Source organism: Nicotiana attenuata, chromosome 7, assembly GCF_001879085.1.
Source record: "Nicotiana attenuata strain UT chromosome 7, NIATTr2, whole genome shotgun sequence".
NCBI lineage: Eukaryota > Viridiplantae > Streptophyta > Magnoliopsida > Solanales > Solanaceae > Nicotiana > Nicotiana attenuata.
The window spans coordinates 70,868,235-70,895,598 of NC_031995.1; the positions used below are offsets into that span (position 1 = coordinate 70,868,235).

The following is a 27,364-nucleotide window of genomic DNA, read 5'->3' on the forward strand; positions in this document are numbered from 1 at the left end:
CGAAGAACTCTCTCTCTCTCTCTCTCTCTCTCTCTCTCTCTCTCTCTCTCTCTCTCTCTCTCTCTCTCTCTCTCTCTCTCTCTCTCTCTCTCTCTCTCTCTCTCTGGTGTTTTGTTTTTCTTTAAAACCTCTTTTTGTTTATACTTAGATGATAAGTCATCATAATCAGTAAGTTTTAAAAGAGTTGCACGCTGAAAATTATCGTTGGTGATTAGCGTACAGTGGTGTCTCCGTCGTGCTCAAATCTTGGGTCCGCCTCTGCTTATCATACAGTGATTATTATTCAGATCGTTGTGTTTACTATTCGCAGAAAAAAGCGGGGAGATAAAAGGAAGAATAAGAAGAAGTGCAAATAAACTGCAGCTGTTAGTATAAAACTCAGACCACCGAGATAAAAATATAGATCCTGTAATATAAATATTTCTCAACAAAGTATAATTATGTCACCCTCCAAATATCTGTTTAATTTATTTCCCCCTTAAGAAGAGAAAAATTGTTATACTTACTAACATCATATTATAATGCATGCAGAATGGAAAATTGTTCAATAGATGGGTTGAATGGGACGAAACCTATGTACATGAGGAAAACAGACAAAGAAAAACATGTAGCTGGTGAAATGCATGATTAGTCCTACTCAGAGACGTGGAATGGAAACATGGGGTAGATAAGAACAAAGATACCGATGGAGGCACCCAATTTAGGAAATACTCTGTGAGATGTATTTTATCCCAATGACTTGAAAGGAACAAGAAAAGAAAAGAGAGTCCCCCACCTCAACAGGAGAGGTAAGATACATATTGGTATTCGTTGTGACAATGAATAGGCTAGTTTGTGGCCTGATATTTTGTTTTTTTTTTTTTGCTTATTGCTAAAATCAGGGCATGCAAAGTCAGGAAAATTAATTGATAGTACAATATTTTTGGGAGGTTGGTTTTTGTCCATATATCATACCTCTCTGGGGTCTACAAAAAGGCCTCTATTTTGTGGGTTTTTTGTAAATTCAAGGAAGGCTTCTATATCTTCATCATTCTTTAAGGCTTTTATGCACCACAAATCCTCCGGACATGATAGTAACTTCCAATGTGGGATGTCTAGTTTTAGCTTGTCACAACATCCAATCTCTGTGACAACCACCTTATTGCAGCTGCTGCTGTAATTATCCTTAGACGCCGTGGCCAAGTTGTGCACAAATTTACAAAGTGTTCGTACCAGCTTCCTTGATGATGGTCCCTCCCTGAAAATTCCATATACGAAGAAAAGACCAAAAGGTTCAAAGAATTCCGGCATTGAAGGAGCTTTGAAGCATGAGAATCCCTTTCTCATTAGTCTTGACATTTTTCCATAGAGGAAACAATTTAATGTTGCTTGCCCTACTCTCAGCTTGAATATTTCCCCACTATCCCAAACGCTCATCATGGCCCAACTATTTGGAACCTTACCATCTCTTCCAAATTCCCCAGTAGATGACTCCCCTCGCCAATAAGCCACCCACGTTCCTAAGCTCAGCTTATTTGTAAGAATATTGTCTATATCGTGCGGGAAGAAATCCATTGAACTCATCACTTTTCGATACAAGAATTCAGCTTGTTCCACCTTGAGTTTCATTATCTCTATACCTGAAAATACAATGTATAGGTTTGAGATGTATATTTAACTTTATGTTTGTTTACTTTTACATAATCCACCACTGAATAGCTTGATGCTTGTACGTAATAGTACCTGGCGGTGAACGGAATGAGCTCGGGTTACTAGCTGCCGGGTGGATGAGAATGGTTGGATTTCTGAATTTGACATAGCCAAACTTGTTGACGAAAAGTTTGACGGAGGCTTCATTGTCTTTCTCAGTGGCCATGTAAGCGTAATCAACCTCATTGGAGATGAACCAATCTTCCATATGGCGTACTAGTTTCGAACCAATTCTTTTTCTACGATGAAGGGGAGACACCCTCAGTCCCAACATATATCCTACTTTTGCTGCATTTTTTGGTGGTTTGTGGAGGGTTACCACCTTTATAGTGCCTTGAATAACACCAACGATTTCATTATTCAACTCGGCCACCTAGGGGAAAAAAAATAAACAAAAATTTGTCTTTGAAATAAAGGGAAAGAAATTAAAGTGGTGATGATAAAAAAGATGAGAATATAGTGGTACCAGCATGTTGTACACGGGACTATTACGGATTCTACAAATGGGGTCACCCATGGTATCTGTGTAAAGAAACACATTCTCAGCTGGTCCTACTTCACATCTTCTTTCAAGATCTTCTACTCCAAATCTATCGACTTGCCCATTGTAGCTCCTTATCTTAACCATCTTCACCCAAATGCCACTTTCTTTCCTTTAAAATGAAACCAAGAACTTAAAGAGAATTCAAAAGGGATTTCAGTAGCATGGCAATTCACAAGAAGGGGAAAATGTTTGGTGGTTCATATTCAAAATCAGAAAGAAGAAGACACACGGAGGGAGATGATTTTAGATGGTTCGTATTTATACATGGGACAAATATAAAGGAATATATGATCAACATAAGCCTAGGCCTCCAAGTAGTGATGTTAGACAAAAAGTTGATCAATTATAGAATGTGTGTGTATGCCTTGTCTTCAGCTTATTGTTTAGCACGTTAGGATAACCTCAGGCACACGACATGGTGCATGCCTAAGCATATGTCCTGTTGTCCTCTCTTGATTTGTTATTAGCCAACTTAATTATGGCCTTAACCGAACATTTCTTGTACAATACATGTAGACATACGTAACCCCACCAACAACCCCCATTCATCCGTACCATATAGTCGGCAAAGCCCTAAATATCTTGTAGATTGTAGAATCTAATCATATAGTCTCCACTCCCTTTTCAGAATCATGATGAAAAAAATCTATCTTCCTTTTTCTTTTATATTTTCTAATATACCTATTGAATTCGGTTGAGATCATTAGTTGACAGATGGTATCATTACAAGATAAGATTAACGTAAATGAAGAGTCTAGACTGCATTAAGGGGATACGTGTTCATTGGACAGCCTAGGGTCTAGTATTAATTATTAGCATTACTATATTTCTTAATTATTTGAATAAATTAATGACTTTGGTATGGTTAGATTGAACCCTTCTTTTTATAAAGGAGGAGAGGAGGTCACTTTCAGTTCGCACTCAACTTTTAATGTGTAAATCCATATTATGATTCGTTCTTGTTTTGGCGCTGTGGCACAACTAAGTGGTCCCTTATAGCTCTAACACTTTGATACGAAAGTGAAATTCCACTATATTATGTCGCTACTTTCAGCCAAGTGATAATTAAGTAATTAATTATATGTATTGAGAATGCAACTACTGATAATGCTTTCGCTAAACTTGTTTGCTAGAGTAATTTTCAATCTTTTTTTCTTTTTAAACGTTAAATGTTCTTAAAGCTTGGGACTGGGGAAGGGGAATTAGGGGGATAGAGAAGCTCTTGGCAGGAGTTTCTTTTCTCTTTTATTTATTTTGTTTTTCAAATCTGTATTTCGATGGAACATGCAGACGGAGGCTTTTCATTGAGATTATATTGATATCTTTACATCTCAACCGAGGAAGTGCCAACACTATAATTGCCCACAGTTGTTGTTCAATTTTCATATTTTTCTTAATTAGCTTGATTAATACGATAAGGATTTACTTAGAGTCTGTTTGGAAAGCCACCCTATAATTGAAATTGGTATAATTACTACACAGCCTAGTAATTACACAGTTGTGTAATTACCACAACCTGTTTGTTTGTCATAGTGTAATTACAAGTTTACTGTTTGGTTGCACAAGTTTAATTACACAGTTAGATTAAATTTTAAATTAAGGAATTATCAAAACTTAAAAATTAATATAATAAAGATATGCCTATAAAATTTTATAGGCTTAAATAATATTATATTTGGTATTTAAGTTGTATATTTTTTCGTGAATATACATTAATTAGTAATCATATATTTATAACTAATATTGTAAAAATAATTTATATAATGTATATCTTTTAAATTAATAATATTTAGTTTAGATACATACAAAAACTAAAAATATACGTTTTGTAAGAACATCATGGAATTCATGTTTGATAAAATAAATTAATATTTATAAATATAGTGTCATAACATTATTCGAATGTTTGACAAAGCTAATCTATCAATTCTAACTAAAAAATGAACAACATGCAATATGAGTCAATACTGCTAAAACAAGTAAATTAGAACCATGAATATATGTCACGACCCAAAATCTAACCATGGTCATGATGGCACCTATCGTGTTACAAGGCAAGCCTATTTTCCAAAATATTACTACTAAACCGATTATAAGAAATTCATAAAACATTTTCCACATTTGAATTTCTCATAAACTAAACAACTCTAACTATAATTAATATAAAATACGGAAACGAGCCCCAAACATCAGGGTGTCACTAAGTCATGAGCGTCTAAAACTATACACTAAGATATATAAGCTGTCTAACTATCCACAAGAAGCAATGACAAGAGGAGTAACAAGGTCCTGCGGACACTAGCAGGTACCTTGCAATCTCCACAGATAGCCGGCCTGAAATCAGCGATCGCCGCGCTCTAACTCACCTAGATCTGCACATAAAGTGCAGGGTGTAGTATGAGTATAACCAACTCAGTAGTAACAGAAATAACTAAGGAACTGAGTAGTAGTGACGAGCTAAGTAAAACAATGCAATTACTTCTTTCCACAATTTAAATATAACCGAAATAAGCAGGTAAATTCCATAACTCAGTAAATATCATATAGAAGTTTAATAGTGCAGTGAATAATTCTGGAAAAAGTGGACTGACGGGACGTCCCAGTTATCACAAATGCTTACACCGTAAATATGGCATCATCACGGGAAGTTCGAAGAGATGGATATCAAAGTCGTTTCTTATCGCTCCACTCTAAGAAACGCGGGGACTATCTATATAGGGTAGAAATCGATGGCCCGATTTCACGAGCATCACGGCATCTCGAGGGCTTCCATTGTTCGACTCCGAGAATCCTCGACGGTCGATTTCGAGATAGTTCGACTTCGAGACGTTATGAGTAATGACCGGCCCCGGGACAACGTGAATCACCGGTCTCGGCGAATCAACGTGGAGTTCCCAAGGCACGTGACAAGAGCTGACAAAGCCTAGTGGACTAGTCTGAAAACGAATCAAGGCAATAAATGGTTGTACCAGTCCATATCTTTGTAATTAACACATTTGTGCTACGTTGGGATTTCTCCTCCTATATAAAGGGGGTCCCTGTCATTGTGTAGACATCTGTTGCTCCATACTAAAATATACAAGAACATTCTCTCTGCTCTCTAACATATTTTCTAGAGTTCGTTGCTTCATTTATTGCTTACATTCATTGTGTTCTATTCATTGTTCTCCATTTATTGCTTATTATTGGCCATAAAGAGCCGTCATTGATCTTATTACAATTGTTAGTCGCCCATCGACTACCCTTGATAGCTTCCAGCCGAGCATCCGACTCGACCTTGAGGCCCCGAATAATCAATCTCGAGGCCCCGATTCACAGTGATTCGGTTTAGTTAATATCTCATTTTAAGCTCTCATTTCGCTACGATAGAAATTGATGGCCTGATTTCACGAGCATCATGGCATCTCGAGGGCTTCCAGTGTTCGACTCTGATAATCCTCAACGGTCAATTTCGAGACAGTTCGACTTCGAGACGTTATGAGTAATGACCGGCACCGAGACAACGTGAATCACCAGTCTCGGCAAATCAAGGTAGAGTTCCCAAGGCACGTGAATAGAGCTGACAAAGCCTAGTGGACTAGTATGAAAACGAATCAAGGCATTAAATGGCTGTACCAGTCCATATCTTTGTAATTAACACATTTGTACTACGTTGGGATTTCCCCTCCTATATAAAGGGGGGTCCCTGTCATTTTGTCGACATCTGTTGCTCCATACTAAAATATACAAGAACATTCTCTCTACTCTCTAACATATTTTCTAGAGTTCGTTGCTTCATTTATCACTTACATTCATTGTGTTCTATTTATTGTTCTCCATTTATTGCTTATCATTGGCCATAAAGAGCCGTCATTGATCTTATTACAACTGTTAGTCGCCCATCGACTACCCTCGATAGCTCCTAGCCGAGCATCCGACTCGACCTCGAGGCCCTAAATAATCAATCTCGAGGCCCCGATTGACAGTGATTCGGTTTGGTTAATATCTGGTTTTTAAGCTCTCATCTCACTTCTAAGTCTTTCACATAGCATCAACTGCTTAACAACTAGCATAAAAATAGATCACGTATTTTTAGAACCTCACATAATAAAATTTAATTGTTATTACCATTTTCACAGTAAACAGTTTGGTGCCCACCGTGGGGCTAAAAATAATAGTGATTATTTTCTTGCTAGTCTCACTACACAACGCAAGTTATCTTTCACACTTTTTCTTGCCCAAGATCTTTGATTTCAGGTCAAAATGTCTGATTCAGTAAACAACAATCTTGAGAACCACGGAGAAAATGGTGTTGACGTCCCAGGTGTTGGTGTACCACCATGAAACCCTGAGAACACACCGGAACCAATTCCCGTGGACGCAGTTTCACGCAACGCTCAACATGTTGAAATAAGCTCCCACACCAATAGGAGCATACACCAGGGCGACCAACAAGAATCTTAGAAAACCCCAGCTAGAGAAGAACGGGAGGTTAGCCTTCACGTTATTTTTGAAATTTTGCAGGCACAACAGCTGGCTATTGCTCAGCTGCAAAGTCACCAAGAGAACTCTTAGCACGGTAGCACCAGGGACGGCTCCCCCAGCCGAACAGATACCAGAGAGGTCAAGCAATAACGGGTCAGCAGTCGACCCCGCCGTCGTAAAGATGCTCGAGGACCTCACGAGGAAGATCGAATCGGGCGAGAAGAAGATAGAGGCCAACGACAAGAAGGTCGAGACATACAACTCCAGGGTCGACCAAATTCCGGGCGCACCCTTGATCTTAAAAGGTTTGGATTCAAAGAAGTTCGTACAGAAGTCGTTCCTACAGGAAGCGGCTCCGAAACCCATTCTGCAGAAGTTCAGAATGCCAGACCTCCCAAAGTACAACGGAACCTTGGACCCCAATGAGCACGTTACTGCTTACACCTGTGCGGTATAAGGCAACGACCTGAGGGACGATGAGATCGAGTCCGTCCTGCTGAAGAAGTTCGGGAAAACGCTTTCTAAAGGGGCAATGAAGTGGTATCACAACCTGGCCCCAAACTCAATAGATTCATTTGCCATGCTGGCTGATTCTTTCATTAAGGCACATGCCGGTGCCATCAAAGTAGCAACAAGGAAATTCGACGTCTTCAAGATCAAGCAAAGGGAGAATGAAATGCTTCGAGAGTTCGTATCTCGCTTCCAAATAGAACGGATGGAACTACCACCAGACTCCGATGACTAGGCAGAGCAGGCCTTCACTCAAGGTCTGAATGAACGAAGCTCGGTAGCTTCGAAGTAGCTGAAGCAGAATCTGATTGAATATCCCGCCTTGACCTGGTCGGACGTTCATAATCGATATCAGTCAAAAATGAGGGTCGAGGAGGACCAACTACAAGCCTCGTCGGGCTCGGTATACCCAAGAAGGCTTCTGACGAAGGAGACAAAACCAAACAAAGAAAGGTACCAGCGATACATCGAAGATAGGAGAAACGCCCCGAGGCGCAACATACCCCGCAACGACAGAAGGATGGACCGAGGACAGAATCCTCGGGGACTCGTCAACAGAGCCGGATTTGATAGGCACACAAGGCCAACAGAGGCACCAGGCTTGTCAGAATACAACTTCAACGTCGACGTATCAAACATCGCGTTCGCCATCAGTAAAATCAGAGACGCCAGGTGGCCCAGGCCTGTACAATCAGATCCTTCGCAAAGGAATCATAACTTAGTATGTGAATTTCACAACACGTACGGTCACAGGATCGAGGATTGCCACCAGCTCCGAGAAGAAGTAGCCACACTACTCAATAAAGGTCACCTCCGATAATTCCTAAGCGACCGGGCCAAAAATCATTTCCGAAAAAGAGAGGCGACCAAGGAAATCGAAACGAATGAGCCACAACATGTCCTCCACATGATCTTGGGAGGCATCGATGCCCCACAGGAGCCCATGATGAGAAGAACAAAAATATCCATCATTAGAGAAAAGCAAACTCGGGGCTACATACCCAAGGATGCCCTCACATTCAGCGACGACGACATCGAGACCTTGTCTCAGCCTCACAACGACGCACTGGTAATCTCTTTCCTTGTAAATAAATTTCAAATTAAATGTGTACTTGTGGATCCAGGTAGATCGACCAACATTATCAGGTCGAGGGTGGTAGAGCAGCTCGGACTGCTTGACAAAATCGTACCTGCCTCTCGAGTCCTCAACGGATTCAACATGGTGAGTGAAACAACGAAAGGGGAAATCACCCTCCTAGTCAACGTGGCTGGCACAACCCAATACGCCAAGTTCCATGTCATCGAGGGAGACATGAGGTACAACGCCTTGATCGGAAGGCCATGGATACACTGCATGAGAGCAGTGCCATCCACAATCCATCAAATGACGAAATTCCCGACAAAGTATGGGATTAAAACCGTCTATGGGGAACAGCATATGGCGAGAGAAATGTTCGTCGTGCACGATGTGGCCCCAACGCCGGTACCTCCGCCTCCGAAGGAGCTGAAGGATAAACAAACAGTGAAATAGCGATAGCAAACTACATCTTCGGTTAAGCCCGACTAAACAAAGTAGAAGACCGTACCGCATCCTCATCACAAGCGACTGAAGCGTATCAAGGCTCAATACATCGCCGACATATTCTACACTAAGGTATGACCATCTCCCTTTTCTTTCAATATTACTCTACGCTAACCTGAGTGCAGGTATCCAATCAAAACGGCCAGTGCACTTCTCGAAGGCCTTAGGTTTCAAAATCATGCGTTGCACTTTTTTCCTTCGCCCGGGTTTTTATCCCAAAAAGGGTTTTACCGGCAAGGTTTTTAATGAGGCAACATCCATATGCTACCTAAGGAAGACTCAACAAAGTATTCCAGGCTCCTTTTGCAATCAACCTCGAATACTGGGGGGCATCCCCCCCGGAAGGTCACCTACTCGGAGAAGCCAAGATACTCTGAATGGGGTCTCGATAGGAAAATGATATACTGGGCCAAACGGTCGAACGAACCTTGTTCGTATAGAATAACCAGGCCCCTGACAGCAAAAACATGTATACTTGTACCAAGTAATCGAAGAATACTTTCCATCAAAGCGTTTCACGCTTCAAAAGAGACTCGGTATTTTTGCAAAAATGGCTCCTCTACCAAAAACGTTCCGAACACTCGGGGACTGGCGTCAACAACTAAAAACAATATGACCCCCGGGTTGGAGCTCCTAACTCATAAGCCCTTAATAAGGCAACACTGAGATCACAAAACAGCTCCAGAGCCAAAAATGTCCCGAACACTCGGGGACTGGCGTCGAAAACTCAAGTCCACATGACACCCGGGTCGGAAACTCCAGAATCGTAAGCCCTCAATGAGGCAATACCAAGTTTACAAGTAATGGCTCCCGAGCCGAGAAATCCTCGATAACTTGGGGACTGCCGTCATTCTCCATATCCATCACAATGGCTCCCGAGCCGAGAAATCCTCGACAACTCGGGGACTGCCGTCAATCGCCATCTCCATCGACTTATCAAAAATCCGAGGCTATAAGACCCCAAATGGGCAGCCTCGGTCTCGTAAAACCTGTATAAGGCAACAACAATATTTGTAAGACCTCAAGCAAGGCATGAACCACACTTGTACCAAGTGACAATGTCTGTAAGACCTCAAGCAAGGCATGAACCACGCTTTTACCAAGCGGCAATATCTGTAAGACCTCAAGCAACGCATGAACCGTACTTGTACCAAGTATCCAAAACTGTAAGACCTCAAAGGCATGTAAAACTTGTAAGACCTTACTAAAGGCATAAACCCGATCTCAAAGTTAAGGCTATATATCGAACTTGTAAGACCCCTAAAAGGCATACCATCGATATAGACGCCGAAACTAATTCACTCGAGATTAAATAGCTCCGACCCAACACAAATGACCACGGTCACCAGGCTGTACCACCCAAACTAACACAATTCGGGGACGCCCGACCGTCGCTACAAAATCACAGGCCTTCACTTACTTCGAATCTACTTCGAAAAGAACCGGTTAAACAGGCTACCCTCGACATAGGCAAAAGAGCTTCGACCATGTTAGCCCCTAAACACCGGCTTTGAGATACTCAGCCTTCGAGCCAAACCTCCCGAGGTGCTCGATCATCGCTATATAACGACTTGCAATAGAGGTCTTTTATTAAACCATCGAAGAGTCAGGCAAACAGTTTCAAAAAATCCTTATCGAGGGAAAAATAAAGCCTACATAAAAGGTCGCATCGACCCAAGGTGTAAGAGCCATTGTCGCCAGCCCACATAAAAGATCGCATCGACCGAACGCGTAAGAGCCATTATCGCCAGCCCACATAAAAGGTCGCATCGACCCAAGGCGTAAGAGACATTGTTGCCAGCCCGCATAAAAGGTCGTACAGACATTGTTGCCAGCCCGCATAAAAGGTCGTACCGACCCAACGCATAAAAGCCTAAGGGCCAGCTCTAAACTCAAAACTTGAGGGTCGAATGAGCTTGAGTCGAAACCCGATTCGGAGACTGAACCCAAAACATTTAACTAAATCTACCTAAGAGCAAAAGCATAAGAGCCATTGTCACCGGCTTATAGTAAAAGGTCGCATCGGCTGAGCACGTAAGAGCCTACGGGCCAGCCTAATGAGCCCCAGGGCTATACTATGAATCTAAGGATTCCTCTCAACACAAGACCAGGTCGTCTGGCAATACTATGAGGCCCTGTTTGGCCATGAGTTTTGCCAAAATAAACTTGGGATTTATTTTCAAAACTCATGTTTTGCCATAAATTTTGCCCATATTTTGGCCAAATCCCAAATCTCAAATCCCAAATCCCAAATCAGCTCAATAGCTGATTTTGGGCCAAAATCCCAAAACTTGGGAATTATATACATGTTTTTCCAAAATAAAGTTGGAAAATATGTATTTAAAACGTATGTCCAAACATATTTTCATCTTTAAACCGAACTTCACCCAAATCAGATTTTTCAAAATAAATTTGGGATCTATGGCCAAACGCTAGCTAAGGATTCCTCTCAACTCAAGATCAGGTCGTCTGGCTAAAATCAAGGCAAAAAGAAATGCAAGAGGAATAAAACCGCAGGGTTTCTTTTTATACACAGATGCGAAAAAACACAAGCTCCATCTACAAACGTGCTTTGAAAGTACTATATACAGAATCGGAAAATGAAATCTACGTCCCCCTTGGGGACTATGGTCTGTCGGCCTTATCCTCGCTATCCTCGGCATCAGACAGAAGTGTCTTAGTGCCACGTTCATCTGCCCTAGCCTGCTTCACCTCTTCCGAGAGGTCAAAACCCCTAGCACGGGTCTCCTCGAGGGTTTTCCTTCGAGACTTACACCGAGCATATTCCTTGCTCCTGCCCTCGCGTTCGGGAACCTTTCTCAGTTCAGCTTGAACATCGACAGCATCCTTCAAATAGGCCGCCACTTTCTGGTCAGCTGCGGTTCGGCTCATTTCGGCTTCAGCCCGGGCATCCACAACCTCGGCCTTTATCTTAAAAAGCTCAGACTCGAGCTTCATAAATATCTGTCTGAACCGAGCTACTATCACGAACTAAGTAAAGTTGAACCTCAAAAGCAGAAGCTTTAGCCAGAGCACCCTTCCCCGCAGAAGCCTGAACCTCTGCCTGAGCCTTTAACTCATCATACTCGCGCTTGGCTCGGCCAGCTTCGTTCTGAAGGCGCTCCAGGTCCTCCGTCTCCTTCTGCAACTGAAATGAAACAAAACATTAGCCTCATTAGCTAGAATAAGGAACACACACTCCCTCGGAACAAAAACTACATGCTCCTTTAAATAGCTCTCATAATTCAAGCACCGACTCGCCTCATACCGTAGCGTGTCAGCTCGACTTCCCTTTCATCGCAAAGGAGCCCAAGGGATTTCTCCTCATCCAGAGCTTTCCGCAGCTTGGCCTCACGACGAAGCAGCTCGGACTTAAGCTTGTCAAAAGCCTGTAAAGGAAAACTCAATAAGGAAGGGAAGGCACGAAACTCAAAAGGCCTGCACCAAAACTCACCGCAGAGTGAAGCCGCTGGGCTTCCTCGAAGGTCGAGCGCACATCTGCTAGCCTGGCCCCCTCAGCTCCGAAAGAGTCGACCCCGGTCGGGGCACGATAACTTGGTGCATATGATCCCGGGTTTCGAGTATCCCTCGAGTACCTCTGACGGAAAAAGAGGACGACGGCAGAGGAGAAACTGCCTTTCCAAAGCCAGAAACCACGGGCATGGCAGGCTTAGTGAATACTTCCACTCCGGGCCCCGGGTCCAGGTTCACCTGGCTTTGAGCACCGTCGCCCTGCAAAGTTATCTCTTGCTTATTTTTATCATTCTTTAGCTCAGAAGCTAGCAAACCTTCTCCCTCTCCAAAGGGGCACGACCTCGCCTAAGAAGGCTCCCCAATGCCTACAATAACAAGGTTAGTACGCAGAAAGAGAAAGTGCTTTTCCAACTGAAAAAAGGAAAGGGAACAAATCGCACAACACATACCATGATGTTTCGCCTCCCACCTGCCCCTAGACAAAGCTCGCCACTTACGCTTATCGCAGGTCGAGTGGGCTGCCAACTCCCGAGCCCAATTTGGCAGATCAGGGACCTCGCCCGGTGTCCACGAAATCACAGCAGAAAAAGGAAAGAAGGCGCATTTACAAATCCAACCTTCACCATAAACTAAACTGCGAAGGCACGAGTGTACAACTTATGTGTATAATTCCATTCCTCAGGGAATGGCATAAAGTCCATGGGGATAATATCAATAGTCTGTACTCGGACGAATCGAGTCATCCACTCCTGATCTCCGTCTTCTGCATCATCAACGATGAAAGGCGTGGCCAACCGGCATCGTAAGGTTAGCAGACCTCGTTGGTGAAAAGGTCGGTACACCCTGATAAGAGGACTGAGCGTGAATTCAAGCCCTGCCTTCTCCGCTAAGAACCTTATCATCAATACTATCTGCCAAAATGACGGATGAATCTGCGCTAAGGTGACCCGGTATTTCCGACAGAAATGAAGCACGACCCTATCAAGGGGGACTAGCGTGAAGGGGTACGTGTACACGTTCAAAAATCCCTCGGCATGGTCCATGATGCTCTACTCCGGGGGAGGTACCCACAATGCTACCTTTTCCCCCCATCCACAGACCTTCCTCACTAACGCAAGGTGCTTCTCTCCTATTAAAGAAACGAACTTCGAGGCATAACCCCGATAACCTCGAACATTGGGATTCTCTTCTGGCGGAAGATTCTCTCCCAAAGCAAAGTGCCCAGAGGCGGAGCTCCTTTCTCCTTGCCAAGCGGATTCGGGCATAGAAGCCATGGCTATAGTAAAACGAAGGAAGGGGAAATGAAGACTGGGGCGAAAGCTTTGAGTCAAACGAAAATTGGCACAAGAAAGGAGAACTCTATGAAAGAGGATAACTGCTCAGAATAGTGGAATCTCCAAAAGGGCGAAGACATCCCTATATACGGGAAAAGCGGCGACCACATGCCCGCCGCAAAGGCCGACTAGAAATATTGATTAAAGCTTTTATCACCTTGGAAAGATACACCGGCGAAATCGCCTCGGTCATTTCGTAACCATATCCTACACTCGACGCAATCATACAACGCTTCAAGGTCGAAAACCCCGCGTTAACCAAGTTTCGAGGTGGTACCCGACCTCGAGGACCTCCATCAGAAAGAAGTTAGGCTCCAAGAAACCATTGTCATCAGTGCAAGTCCTGAGGTGGTACCCGACCTCAAGGACCTCCATCAGAATGAAGTTAGGCTCCAAGAAGCCATTGTCATCAGTGCAAGTCCCGAGGTGGTACCCGACCTCGAGGACCCCCATCAAAAGAAGTTAGGCTCTAAGAAGCCATTGGCATCAGTGCAAGTCCCGAGGTGGTACCCGACCTCGAAGACCTCCACCAAAAAGAAGTTGGGCTCCAAGAAGCCATTGGCATCAGTGCAAGTCCCGAGGTGGTACCCGACCTCGAGGACCTCCATCAAAAAGAAGTTAGGCTCCAAGAAGCCATTGGCATCATTGGAAGTCCCGAGGTGGTACCCGACCTCGAGGACCTCCACAAAAAGAAGACAGGCTCCAAGTAAACCATTGATATCACTACAAGTCCCCAGATGGTACCCGATCTCGAGGGCTTCTCTCAAGAAGAAAATAAGTGCTTAAACTCTAATCATATGGGTTTGACCTCGAGGTACCATCTAAACCCGGGTAAACCCTTATCCGGGATCTATCTACAACGCCTTAAGGCTATCTACACTAAGTTCAAAACAAGTTTCCAGGTGGCCCGGATTTGAGCAAACCCGTACTTGGGGACTGCTCTCGAAAGGCTAAAGGCAGTCTCTATTCAACCCGAAGTCAGGGTCCCGACGACCCGAGTTTATTAGTCCAATCTAGGCTCGATCTAAGGAACGGCAAAAGGTTCTGCGAGGAGCCGTGTTAATCAATCAAAAGTTAGAAGAAATGCTCACACCCGGGCTTGATATATGCACCAATCGGTGGGGTCATGCACTCAGATTCTTCACAAACATAGATAAAGGGAAATATAGCGTACGTTAGAGATAAATTGAAGAAACATCTTTATATTCATAAACACTTGAATGAGGAAATGGTTCCAGGAGGTTCCCTTTTATAGGGGGTGGCAGTGTAACCGGCGGCCCCATTAATGTCTTTGAAAGACGTATCGGCAGGAGCAATCAATGCGTTTTTGAAAAATGGACGGATGACGATATTATTGTTTTGAAGAATATAGGTCGACAGTGCAGTGAATAATTCTGGAAAAAGTGGACTGACGGGATGTCCCAATTATCACAAAGGCTTACACCATCAATATGGCATCATCACGGGAAGTTCGAAGAGATGGATATCGATGTCGTTTCTTATCGTTCCACTCTAAGAAACGCGGGGACTATCTGTATACGGTAGAAATCGATGGCCCGATTTCACGGGCATCACGACATATCGAGGGCTTCCAGTGTTCGACTCCGAGAATCCTCGAAGGTCGATTTCGAGACAGTTCGACTTCGAGACCTTATGAGTAATGACCGGCCCCAAGACAACGTGAATCAATGGTCTCGGCGAATCAAGGTGGAGTTCTCAAGGCACGTGACTAGAGCTGACAAAGCCTAGTGGACTAGTCTGAAAACGAATCAAGGCATTAAATGGCTGTACCAGTCCATATCTTTGTAATTAACACATTTGTACTACGTTGGGATTTCCCCTTCTATATAAAGGGGGTCCTTGTCATTTTGTAGACATCTGTTGCTCCATACTAAATTATACAAGAACATTCTCTCTGCTCTCTAACATATTTTCTAGAGTTCGTTGCTTCATTTATTGCTTACGTTCATTGTGTTCTATTTATTGTTCTCCATTTATTGCTTATCATTGGCCATAAAGAGCCGTCATTGATCTTATTACAACTGTTAGTCGCCCATCGACTACCCTCGATAGCTCCTAGCCGAGCATCCAACTCGACCTCGAGGCCCCGAATAATCAATCTCGAGGCCCCGATTGACAGTGATTCGGTTTGGTTAATATCTCGTTTTTAAGCTCTCATCTCGCTTCTAAGTCTTTCACATAGCATCAACTACTTAGCCACTAGCATAAAAATAGGTCACGTATTTTTAGAACCTCACATAATGAAATTTAATTGTTATTACCATTTTCACGGTAAACAATTTCATCACTCAGCACTCAGCACTCAACATACTCATCGCTCAATAAGTACCTGCTCACTGGAGGTGTACAGACTCCGGAAGGACTCCCGAAGCCCAAGAGCTATGCACGGACAACTCACGTGCCAAAATATCAAACTCTGGATCCGCACGGTCAGCTCACATGCTACGTGGACAGCTCACGCACTATGGTACCAATACCTGGATCCGCACGGAAAACTCACGTGCTATCATATCATATCAAATATCTCATCTCAGGCCCCTCGGCCTCACTCAATCATGAACCTCTCTAGCCTCACCATCATCAATAAGGTGACATAGCCCACACCAAGTATCACAGCATATCCACAAAATAATAGAGACTGAGGTAAACATGTACAATAGTTTCTATGACTCAGTGCAATCAATGTTAGCATGAATAAAGCCTAAGCATGATCTCTTACATGAAGGCAAACAAGTTCAACAGCAAGCAAACATATAACTACAGATAACAGTCATTAGGCCTCACAGCCTCACGGGACGGACCAAGTCTCAATCCCCCACGGTGCACACCCACACGCCCATCACATAGCGTGGGCATCACCACCAAACAATCACATGATATCACTTTCTCCAGGTTTATACCATCAAAGCCAGAGTTAAAACTGTTACTTACCTCAACGGCGTAAAATCCTACTCCGGGATGCCCTCGTCTCTGGACTCGGTCTCAAAAAGCTCCGAATCTAAACATAATCAGATTAATACCATCAACATGTGCTAAAGAATCGAATTCCACAATAAAAACTACAAACATACCAAAAATCCGAAATCTGCCAAAACTCGGCTCCCCTGCCCACGTCTCGAAATCAGTCAAAAATGGCAGAATAGTAAACCTCGTCCTCTACCGAGTCTAACCATATAAAATTCATCAAAATCGGACTCTATTTGGACCCTTAAATCCTCCCCACAAACTCTCCAAAACTCAAACCCTAACTCCTTCAATTTCACCCTAAACTCGTACTAATTTCATGGCTAATCAGAGGAAAAACAATCATAAACACGCGTAATTAACCCAAGCGACTTACCTCACTAATGTCTTGTGATTCTGTCTTGAAAAACACTGCCCTAAGCTTAAAACCCGTTTAACAATGGAGGAAAGAGAGCAACAATTCGCGAAGGGAGACTTATATAGTTTATGCCCAGGGATTCCACACCTGCCGCTCCCTTTCTCGCTTCTGCGGACCGCTTCTGCGGTCGATATAGCCGCACCTGCGATTTCTCATTAAAGCTCCCATGTCCGCATCTGTGCCCAGGCACTGCATCTACGGTCTTCTCCTCGCACCTGTGACCTCGCACTTGCTGTCCCCAATCCGCATGTGCGGAAATGACAGAAGCAGAAAATCGGCAGCACAACTCAAAATCCCAAACTTTTTGCCAACCATCCCAATCCATCACGAGGCCCCCGGGACCTCCACCAAAAGTATGAACAAGTCATAGACCCCTATTCAAACTTGTACCGATCATTGGAACACTAAAAACAACATCGAATCATCAAACACCCCCCGGATTCAAGCATAAGGATTCCAAAACTTCTGAATTCCGCAATCGATCAAAAAAACTATCAAACCTCATCCGAATGACCTGAAATCTTGCACACACGTCACAAATGACACAATGGACCTATTCCAATTTTCGGAATTCCATTCCGACCCCGATATCAAACTTTCAACTACCAACCAAAAATCACCAAAACTCCACTTTCGCCAATTCAAGCCTAAATCTACCACGGACCTCCAAATTACATTCCGATCACGCTCCTAAGTCCCAAATCACCTAACGAAGCTATCCGAACCATAAAAACCAAGTTCCGAGATCATTTACTCACATGTCAACTTTCGGTTGACTTTTCCAACTAAAGCTTCTAAATAAGAGACTAAGTGTCTCATTTCACTCTGTGACCACTCCGAGCACAGAACAACCAACACAATAAGACGAAACATAGCTGAACAATACATAAAGAAGTAGAAATGGGGAAACACAGCGTTACTCATGAAACGACTAGCCGGGTCGTTACATCCTCCACCTCTTAAACAAACGTTCATCCTCGAGCGAGTCAAGAAACATACCTGAAATCACAGCATCTGAGGCAATAGCGTCTGGCCCGGCGGGAAGGGCATAGAAACGGGCCTGACCGCCCTTGACCTGCCCCCCCTCTCGGGCGGTCCGTAGCTGACTGGGCTCCGCTCCTAGTTGGCTGGGCGGGTGGTGGAGGAACTGGTGCTGGTGCCGTCGGCCGAGCACCCTGCTGTGGAGTCCCACCCGATAGTCTAGGGCAGTATCTCATAATGTGACAAAGATCTCCGCACTCGAAACAACCCCTCATTTGACGAATCGGTCGTTCCTGGTACCCCGAAGAACTACCCGATGATACCTGAGCGGACGGGGCATGATGAGAACCCTATGCTGGCAATGCACTGACTGATGACTGATAGTGCCCTGATTGGCAGTGCACTGACTGATGACTGACTGTGCTGGCAGTGCCCTGACTACGAGGCCTCTTAGCCTCCCTCAGACCTCTCCTAACCTTGGACCATCTCAATCTGTTGAGCAATGTCGACGACCTCATCAAAGGTAGCCCAAGATACTCTCTCCCTGGTCTTAAGAAATCAAAGCTGAAAACCGAGGCCATCTACAAACCTCCTGATCATCTCTCGATCTGTGGGAACCAACCAGACCGCATGATGAGCTAACTCGAAGAACCGCATCACATACTGGATGACAGACACTCACCCTACCGAATTTGCTCAAACTGCCTACGCAGCTCCTCTCTGGGGGACTTAGGCACAAACATCTCCAAAAAGAGAACGGAGAACTACTGCCAAGATAGGGCACTGTGCCAACCGGCCTACGCCTCTCGTAAGCCTCCCACCAATTAAGTGCAGCCCCAGAGACCTGGAAAGTAGTGAATGAGACCCCACTGGTCTCCAGAATTCCCACGGTCCGAAGCATCCTCTGGCACTTGTCCAAGAAACCCTGTGCATCCTCACCCTCGGCACCACTAAATGACGGAGGCTGGAGTCTACCAAACCTCTCCAATCTGCGCTGCTCGTCCTCTGTCATAACAGGAGCTACATAGTCCTGAGCAGCTGCAACCGACTGGGCTGGAGGTGCCCCCAGTGTCTGAAGTCCCTGTACGACCTGCTCGGTTGTACGTGCGGCGGGAGTCTGAGTGCGTCGCCCAGCCTGAGAAGTAGCTGTTGTGGTAGATACTGCGACCGCCTGAACGAGACTAGTGCACACGGTCATGATCTGAGCCAAGGTCTCCTAAAGACCCGGAATAACAATAGGCACAGGCGGTGCCTGAGCTGGTACTGCTGGAACATTCTCCGCTGGAGCCTGATCATAAACTGGGGCGGCTGGTGGATCTGCAGGCGCTGACCTAGCTACTGTACGGGCTACACCCCTGCCCCTACCACGGCCTCGACCGCGACCTCGGCCTCTTGTGGCCCCAACTGGCGGTACCGGTGGTCGTCCGTCCTGTCCGGTAGTACGCGTCCTCACCATCTGTGAGAGAATAGAATAACAGAAGTTTAGTACTAGAATCAACGGATTCGCACGACAGGAATTCAAGAATGTGAAGTTTTTCCTAAAAGGTTCTGCAGCCTCCCGAGGATAAGTACAGATGTCTCTGTACTGATCCGCGAGACTCTACTAAACCCGCTCATGACTGGTGAGACCTATGTAACCTAGGCTCTGATACAACTTGTCACGACCCAAAATCTAACCATGGTCGTGATGGCGCCTATCGTGTTACAAGGCAAGCCTATTTCCCAAAATATTACTACTAAATCGATTATAAGAAATTAATAAAATATTTTCAACATTTGAATTTCTCATAAACTAAATCATCTCTAAATATAATTAATATAAAATACGGAAATGAGCCCCAAACATCGGGGTGTCACTAAGTCATGAGTGTCTAAAACTATAAACTAAGATATATAAGTTGTCTAACTATCCACAAGAAGCAATGACAAGAGGAGTAACAAGGTCCTCCGGACACTAGCAGCTACCTTGCAATCTCCACAGATAGCTGGCCTGAAATCAACGATCACCATGCTTTAACTCACCTGGATCTGCACATAAAGTGCATGGTGTAGTATGAGTACAACAACCTCAGTAGTAACAGAAATAACTAAGGAGCTAAGTAGTAGTGACGAGCTAAGTAAAACAATGCAATTACTTCTTTCCACAATTTAAACATAACAGAAATAAGCAGGTAAATTCCATAACTCAGTAAATACCACCTAGAAATTTAACAGATAAATACAACAACAGCGAAGTAAATGAAACCTCTCAGATATGACTTCATCACTCAGCACTCAGCACTTAACATACTCATCGCTCAATAGGTACTTGCGCTCACTGGGAGGTGTACAAACTCCGGAGGGGCTCCTAAAGCCCAAGTGCTATGCACGGATAACTCACGTGCTGCACGGATAACTCACGTGCTATAACATCAAACTCTGGATCCGCAGGGTCAGCTCACGTGCTACGCGGACAGCTCACGCGCTATGGTACCAATACCTGAATCTGCACGAACAACTCACGTGTTATCATATCATATCAAATATCTCACCTCAGGCCCCTCGGCCTCACTCAATCATGAACCTCTCTAGCCTCACCATCATCAATAAGGGGACACAGCCCACATTAAGTATCACACATATCAACAAAATACTAGAGTTTGAGGTAAACATGTACAATAGTTTCTATGACTAAGTGTAATCAATGTGAGCATGAATAAAGCCTAAGCATGATCTCAAACATGAAGGCAAACAAGTTCAACAACAAGCAAGCACATAACTACATCTAACAGTCATTAAGCCTCACAGCCTCACGGGACGGACCAAGTCTCAATCCCTCGCAGTGCACACCCACACGCCCGTCACCTAGCGTGGACATCACCACCAAACAATCAAATGATATCACTTTCTCCGGGTTTATACCCTCAAAGCCAGAGTTAAAACTTTTACTTACCTCAACAGCGTAAAATCCTACTCCAGATGCCCTCGTCTCTGGACTCGGTCTCCAAAAGCTCTGAATCTAACCATAATCAGATTAATACCATCAACATGTGATAAAGAATCGAATTCCACAATAAAAACTACAAAATATACCAAAAATCCGAAATCGGCCAAAACCCAGCTCCCGGGCCCACGTCTCGAAATCAGTCAAAAATGGCAGAATAGTAAGCCTCGTCCTCTCCCGAGTCTAACCATATAAAATTCATCAAAATCGGACTCCGTTTGGTCCCTCAAATCCTCCCCACAAACTCTCAAAAACTCAAACTCTAACTCCCTCAATTTCATCCTAAACTCCTACTAATTTCATGGCTAATAAGTGGAAAAACAATCATAAACACGCGTAATTAACCCAAGTACCTCACTGATGTCTTATGCTTCTCTCTTGAAAAACACTGCCCTAAGCTTAAAACCCATGCAATAATGGAGGAAAAAGGGCAACAATTCGCGAAGGGAGACTTATATAGTTTCTGCCCAGGGATTCCGCACCTGCGGTTCCCTTTCTCGCTTCTGCGGTCAATATAGCCGCACCTGCAATTTCTCATTAAAGCTCCCAGGTCTGCATTTGCGCCCAGGCACCGCATCTTCGGTCCCATAGATGCGCTCGATGAACCGCACCTGCGGTTTTCCCTCTAATGACCGACCTCCGCATCTGCGGTCTTCTCTTCGCACCTGCCAATCTGCAGGTGCGGAAATGACAGAAGCAGAAAATCTGCAGCACAACTAAAAAACCCAAACTTTTCGCCAACCATCCAAATCTATCCCAAGGCCCGGGGGACCTCCACCAAAAGAATGAACAAGTCATATACCCCTATTCAAACTTGTAACAATCTTCGGAACACTCAAAACAACATTGAATCATCAAAACACCCCCCGGATTCAAGCCTAAGGATTCCAAAACATCTGAATTCCGCAATCGATCAAAAAAACTATCAAACCTCATCCGAATGACCTGAAATCTTGCACACATGTCACAAATGACACAATGGACCTACTCCAGTTTTCGAAATTCCATTCCGACCCCGATATCAAAATTTCCAATATCAACCGGAAAACGCCAAAACTCCACTTACGCCAATTCAAGCCTAAATCTACCACGGACGTCCAAATTATATTCCGATCACGCTCCTAAGTCCCAAATCACCTAATGAAGCTATACGAACCATAAAAACCAAGTTCCAAGATCATTTACTCACAAGTCAACTTCCGGTTGACTTTTCCAACTAAAGCTTCTAAATAAGAGACTATGTGTCTCATTTCACTCCGTGACCACTCCGAGCACAGAACAACCAACACGATAAGACGAAACACAGCTGAACAATACATAAAGAAGCAGAAAAGGGGAAACGGATCGGTAACTCATGAAACAACCGGTCGGGTCGTTACAATATACCAGAATTTCAAAATTAAAAAAATAGTTTAATATATGTCAAATTCTAACATAATAGTAGTAAGTCCCACTGCAGCTTAAGATTAGAAACATGGTAAATTTATAACCACATTCTACAATAAAATTTCACTTTAAGTGCATCACTCATTATATGCCAAGTTTATTAATGACTCATTATTTCTAATATTAGGAGGTGTAGTTTCAAAAAATAGAATAAGAAAGTAAATAAATAAATAAAATATAAGCAATTACATGGAATCACAAGAAGTAAAGATAGAGAAATAAAAGATAAATTATGTAAAAAGAAAAATATATTTTATATAATGAAATTTAAAGTAAAATAAATTAAAATTAAATAATAGAAATAAAAGTTACAAAGAAATAATTAAATAAAGCAAAAGAAAAGAAACTAAAAAGCAACCTTGTAATTATAGAGTGTAATTACCACCAATTCTCACCTCCCCCTTGAGAATTGGAGAGTGTAATTACACCCCTCCAATTACATCCAATTCCATGCTGACCAAGCAATTACTTAGCCAAACAAACATGCCAAACTGTGTAATTACACCTAATTACACCCAAATCCACTTTCAAGGTGGCTTTCCCAACAGGCTCTTAATGAAATGCGAATACGGAATTGTTAGTAGGCATTATCTTTTCCTCGCTATAAGTTACTCTTCTCTTCCCTAGTACAAGTTTCTGATGATACTCCTATCCAATCACCTACACTTACCATGCATAAGTGGAAAAGGGGACTCCATGTGCTGTGAATCGAATCAAGTATAACAACTCAACATGAAGTCTTCAAAAGTGTAGTATAAATACAAAACTACAGTACTTAGTAAGTATCAAGTCTAGCCTCGAAGAAATAGTGTCAAGGGGTCGATATCGATACTCACTATCTATCCAATAATCAGGTACATCTTAAATCAAATATGAAAATAAGCATACGATCGTCAAATGAGCATGACAGCTCAAAGAAACACAGGTCATACAGAATTTAGGCATGGTTAACAGATAAGGAGAGAAATTAAGATATCAACACCTCGATCCTCATTCCAAGATATGATTCATGACAACATTATTTATTGCAAACCAATGAATGAGTAAGAGTTATGTACATAAACATTCTCAGGATCTGATATCAATGTATGTAAAAGCCAATGCATGAGTCTAAGCTACCAATGCATTCCCCTGATCCAATATCAATAAATAAGAGTCAATGCATGAGTCTAAGCTTCAAATGTGTGCCCCTGATCCAATATCAATAACTCACAACACAAATCCATGTGCCTAATATAAGCCACATATCCAATAAGCACCAAAAGAATCACTGATGCCTATGCTCACAGGGCCCAATGGAGCATAGGTAATCACCTGACTTCAGAGGGATGGATCCATATCCAAGTGTCGATCATTTTATATTTAATGATCATCAATTAATCGTTGCGGTATCATCAATCAATTATTGTACCGCAGAACCCCACTACTGAAAAATTGGCCTACAATAATGCATGAAAAACCGTTCCCACATACTGTATAAACGTTGCCATAGAGATATGGGAACGGTTACAGCCCGTTCCATCAACCCGCATACCAATAGGCCTTTGGGAACGGTTCTTGCAACGGTTTGCGTCAATGTGGTTATAGATACGTCTATCGCAACGATTTTCCCTTTCTCTGTTGGAACGACTATTTTTTCCAATTGCAACAGTTTAAAACCGTTACTATATTGTGTATGCAACGGTTCTTAACCGTTACCATATTATTTAATGCAACACTTATGTAAGCTATTGTTACGGTTATGTATGGATATAACAATGGTTTCTTTAAGCTATCGCAATGGTTTTATTTGTCTTGGAACAGTTTATAGATCATTTTAGAACAGTTTATAAGACCTATTGCAACGGTTTGTATTGTATAATGGAACGCCACTTGTGTCCTATTGCAACGGTTCTGGTAGGCTATAGTAATAGTTCAGTTAAAACAAAAATATAGCACCTGTTATAAATAAATATTTATATATATAGTAAATTATTATAACACGAATTGGGTAAACCGAAAAAAAATTGCTCTCTTCTCTCACCTCTCTCTTGCGATCAACTGCACGCCGGCAACTGCCCTTGATGGCCTCCACGACCGGCGGCCAGCCTCCTCCGGAGGTTCGTCTGTCGTCTCCCTCCCCCCTCAGCCGTTTCCAACCTCTACAAACCCTAGTACAAACCCTAATCCACCTAAAACTTATGCGAATTTATTAAACCCTACTGTAATAAATACGCCCATGCTAACCCTAGCTACGTTACCATTGAAACTAGTTGAGTTCCTTCATGGAGAACCAGTTGTGAAGTGGAAGAAACAAGAAGTGAAGCAATCCATCATACAACAAGGGCTTCAACTTGCAGTTCTTGGGAAATTTTCATATGGGAAGCCTGTTATTGGTGAATTACGTAAAGTGATTTCAATTCAATGTGAGATTAAGGGTCATTGTTCAGTTGGCTTGATTGAAGACAATCATGTGTTAATTAGGCTGTCTTTATTGGAGGATAGTGTTCATCTTCTCTCAAAGCCAGCTTTTTATTTAAAGGCTCAATCAGACATGTGGCAGATGCGTTGCACAAAATGGAATCCACGGTGGACACTTGATGAAAAGACTCCAACTGCCATAGCGTGGTTTAGTTTTCCAGAACTTCCTCCAAATTTCATTGGTAAGGAATGTGTATTTTTATTAGCTCGTGCAGTTGGTAATCCATTACATGTAGACCTAGAAACTCAAAATGGAACTAGACCTAGTTGTGCTAAGGTAAAGGTGAAAGTGAATTTGCTAGGTAATTTCCCTAAACGTATTAAGATTGTTGAAGAAGCTGATGAATCTGGGCCAAAAGATTTCAAATGGATTAGGATTAAGTATGATTATATGCCTAAATATTGCAAGCCTTGCAAGAAACAAGGGCATAGTGAGGCAGAATATTAGGTAATTCATCCTGAGTTACATAAGAGATTTGACGAAGATGTTGAGGATCAAGGCAAGGAGAAGACAGTTGTGGTGAGTACTGAAGCAATTAGTACAACTGCAAATTCAACAAAGGTTCTGTCAAGTGGAAAGGTGGCTGGTAAGCCTGCTACTAATCACGCCAAGCAGGAATGGATACAAGCAAGGAAGAACAAATACCAACGGGATAATAGGGGTCACATTGTTGATAACAAACAAGGTAAGGAAGTTGACAAGGGTAAAGGGAAGGCCAAACTTGAGGAAGTAGCAACCAAGAACAAGTTTAATGCATTAGAGGTTGAGGAAGTTCATCAACCTATTCTACAAATTACTGGAGGCAAAGGTGAGGATCATAGCAATGGTAAGGAGAAGGAACATGGGGAAAATCAATCAAATAAGGGCTATGAGAAGGAAAAAGAAGGCACTACCAGAGCTTCAAGCCCTAATACTACTAATATTAAACCAGCGGGAGAAAGTAATCAACAAGAACTTAAGCGTGTGAAGAAGGAAGTAGTGAAGAAAGTGTTGGAAGATTAGCATAATGGGAACATAGCTAAGGCAAATCCTATTTTGCCTAGTGATCAAAGTACTGACGAAAAGGCTAATAGGAATCCACAATCAACTGGGTTCATAGAAGGTTTGGAACTAGCAAAGAGGAGCTAAGGCAACTCAGTGTGACTACAAACCAATCATGTCAAGATATGTCGTCTCAAACATTTGCAGATTCTGGGCAGCTTGAGAACCTTGATGAGATAAACTCAACAAAGGTTGTAGGGAGTGATGCAATTGAGGTAGAGGATGATCAAATAGGCACGACCAAGACAACAGGAGACAAAGTGAGGGACAACAGCCCACCTGGCGATAGGCTGGCGACGCCAGGCCTAAAGCCAGGCTCCCCAGGCATTAGGCTGGCGACGCCAGTCCTAAAGCCAGGTACCCCAGGCGTTAGGCTGGCAACGCCAGGCCTGGCGCCAGGGTTACCTGATGAAGCAACGGTAGGTAATCCTGTCACTAGTGCAACTGGCAAGATTTTGTCATATGTAGATGGTGTTCCGGTGTATGCATTGGAGAACAAACTTGATGATAATGTGAAGGTTAGGGATGATACAGTAGGATCGGAGAATAACAGTGAAAAGAATGATGAGCACGCAATTGTTCCAAGAGCATCTGGGGAAATAGATGAAGTGCCTATGGAATATGGCACTGATCAAACTATGCAGCTACAACTTAATGTTCCACTGAAGACTCCATTACAACATCTACATGATTTAGTTACACACAATGTGGCACCAATTGATGAAGACTTAATGAGACGAAGTCCTATGGAGGATGAGGGAGATGATGAATCAACNCGAACCGCCTAACGTACCTAAACGGCCGTAACGGTACCCCGAGGTCGTTAAGCGTGGTGATCGCCAGGCCTGGCGCTAGGGTCACCTGATGAAGCAACGATAGTTAATCCTGTCCCTAGTGCAACTGACAAGATTTTGGCATATGTAGATGGTGTTTCGGTGTATGCATTAGAGAACAAACTTGATGATAATGTGAAGGTTAAGGATGATACAGTAGGATCGAAGAATAACAATGAAAAGAATGATGAGCACGCAATTGTTCCAAGAGCATCTAGGGAAATAGAGGAAGTGCCTATGGAATATGGCACTAATCAAATTATGCAGCTGCATATTAATGTTGCACTGAAGAATCCACTATAACATCTACATGATTTAGTTACACAAATGTGGCACCAATTGATGAAGACTTAATGAGACAAAATTCTATGGTGTATGAGGGAGATGATGAATCAACAGAAGAAAACTTCAAACAGGTGGCTAGGGATGGGGATCTATCACCTACAACTAGTGCTAAAGGAGGCAAGAAAACAAAGAAGAATCAGAATAAAGAGTCACAACAACCTTTAAGAATTATGCCCAGGNCCGTCCAGTTCAGCTTATCGAGCAGCTCTGGATCACGTTAGAATGCGATTCATATATGTATTAGAGAATTATACCAATGCATCAGTAAATCAGG

At 43.1% G+C, this 27,364-nt stretch overlaps 1 protein-coding gene across 1 annotated transcript; it reads right to left on the reverse strand.

Annotated features, from left to right (window-relative positions):
• On the reverse strand, nt 393-2,662 carry LOC109229282 (probable N-acetyltransferase HLS1). Its single transcript, XM_019394669.1, has 3 exons — nt 2,156-2,662; nt 1,723-2,062; nt 393-1,619 (listed from the first exon to the last, which is right to left on the reverse strand). Exons 1-3 carry the CDS (start codon nt 2,315-2,317, stop codon nt 949-951), a joined length of 1,173 nt encoding a protein of 390 aa, XP_019250214.1. The 5' UTR covers nt 2,318-2,662; the 3' UTR covers nt 393-948.

Coding starts and splice junctions, on each gene's coding strand:
- LOC109229282 (XM_019394669.1), bottom strand. CDS start 2,317: ATGGTTAAGATAAGGAGCTACAATGGGCAAGTCGATAGATTTGGAGTA. Junction 2,063..2,155: donor GTCCCGTGTACAACATGCTG/GTACCACTATAT, acceptor TTTTTCCCCTAG/GTGGCCGAGTTGAATAATGA. Junction 1,620..1,722: donor CTCATTCCGTTCACCGCCAG/GTACTATTACGT, acceptor TTGTATTTTCAG/GTATAGAGATAATGAAACTC.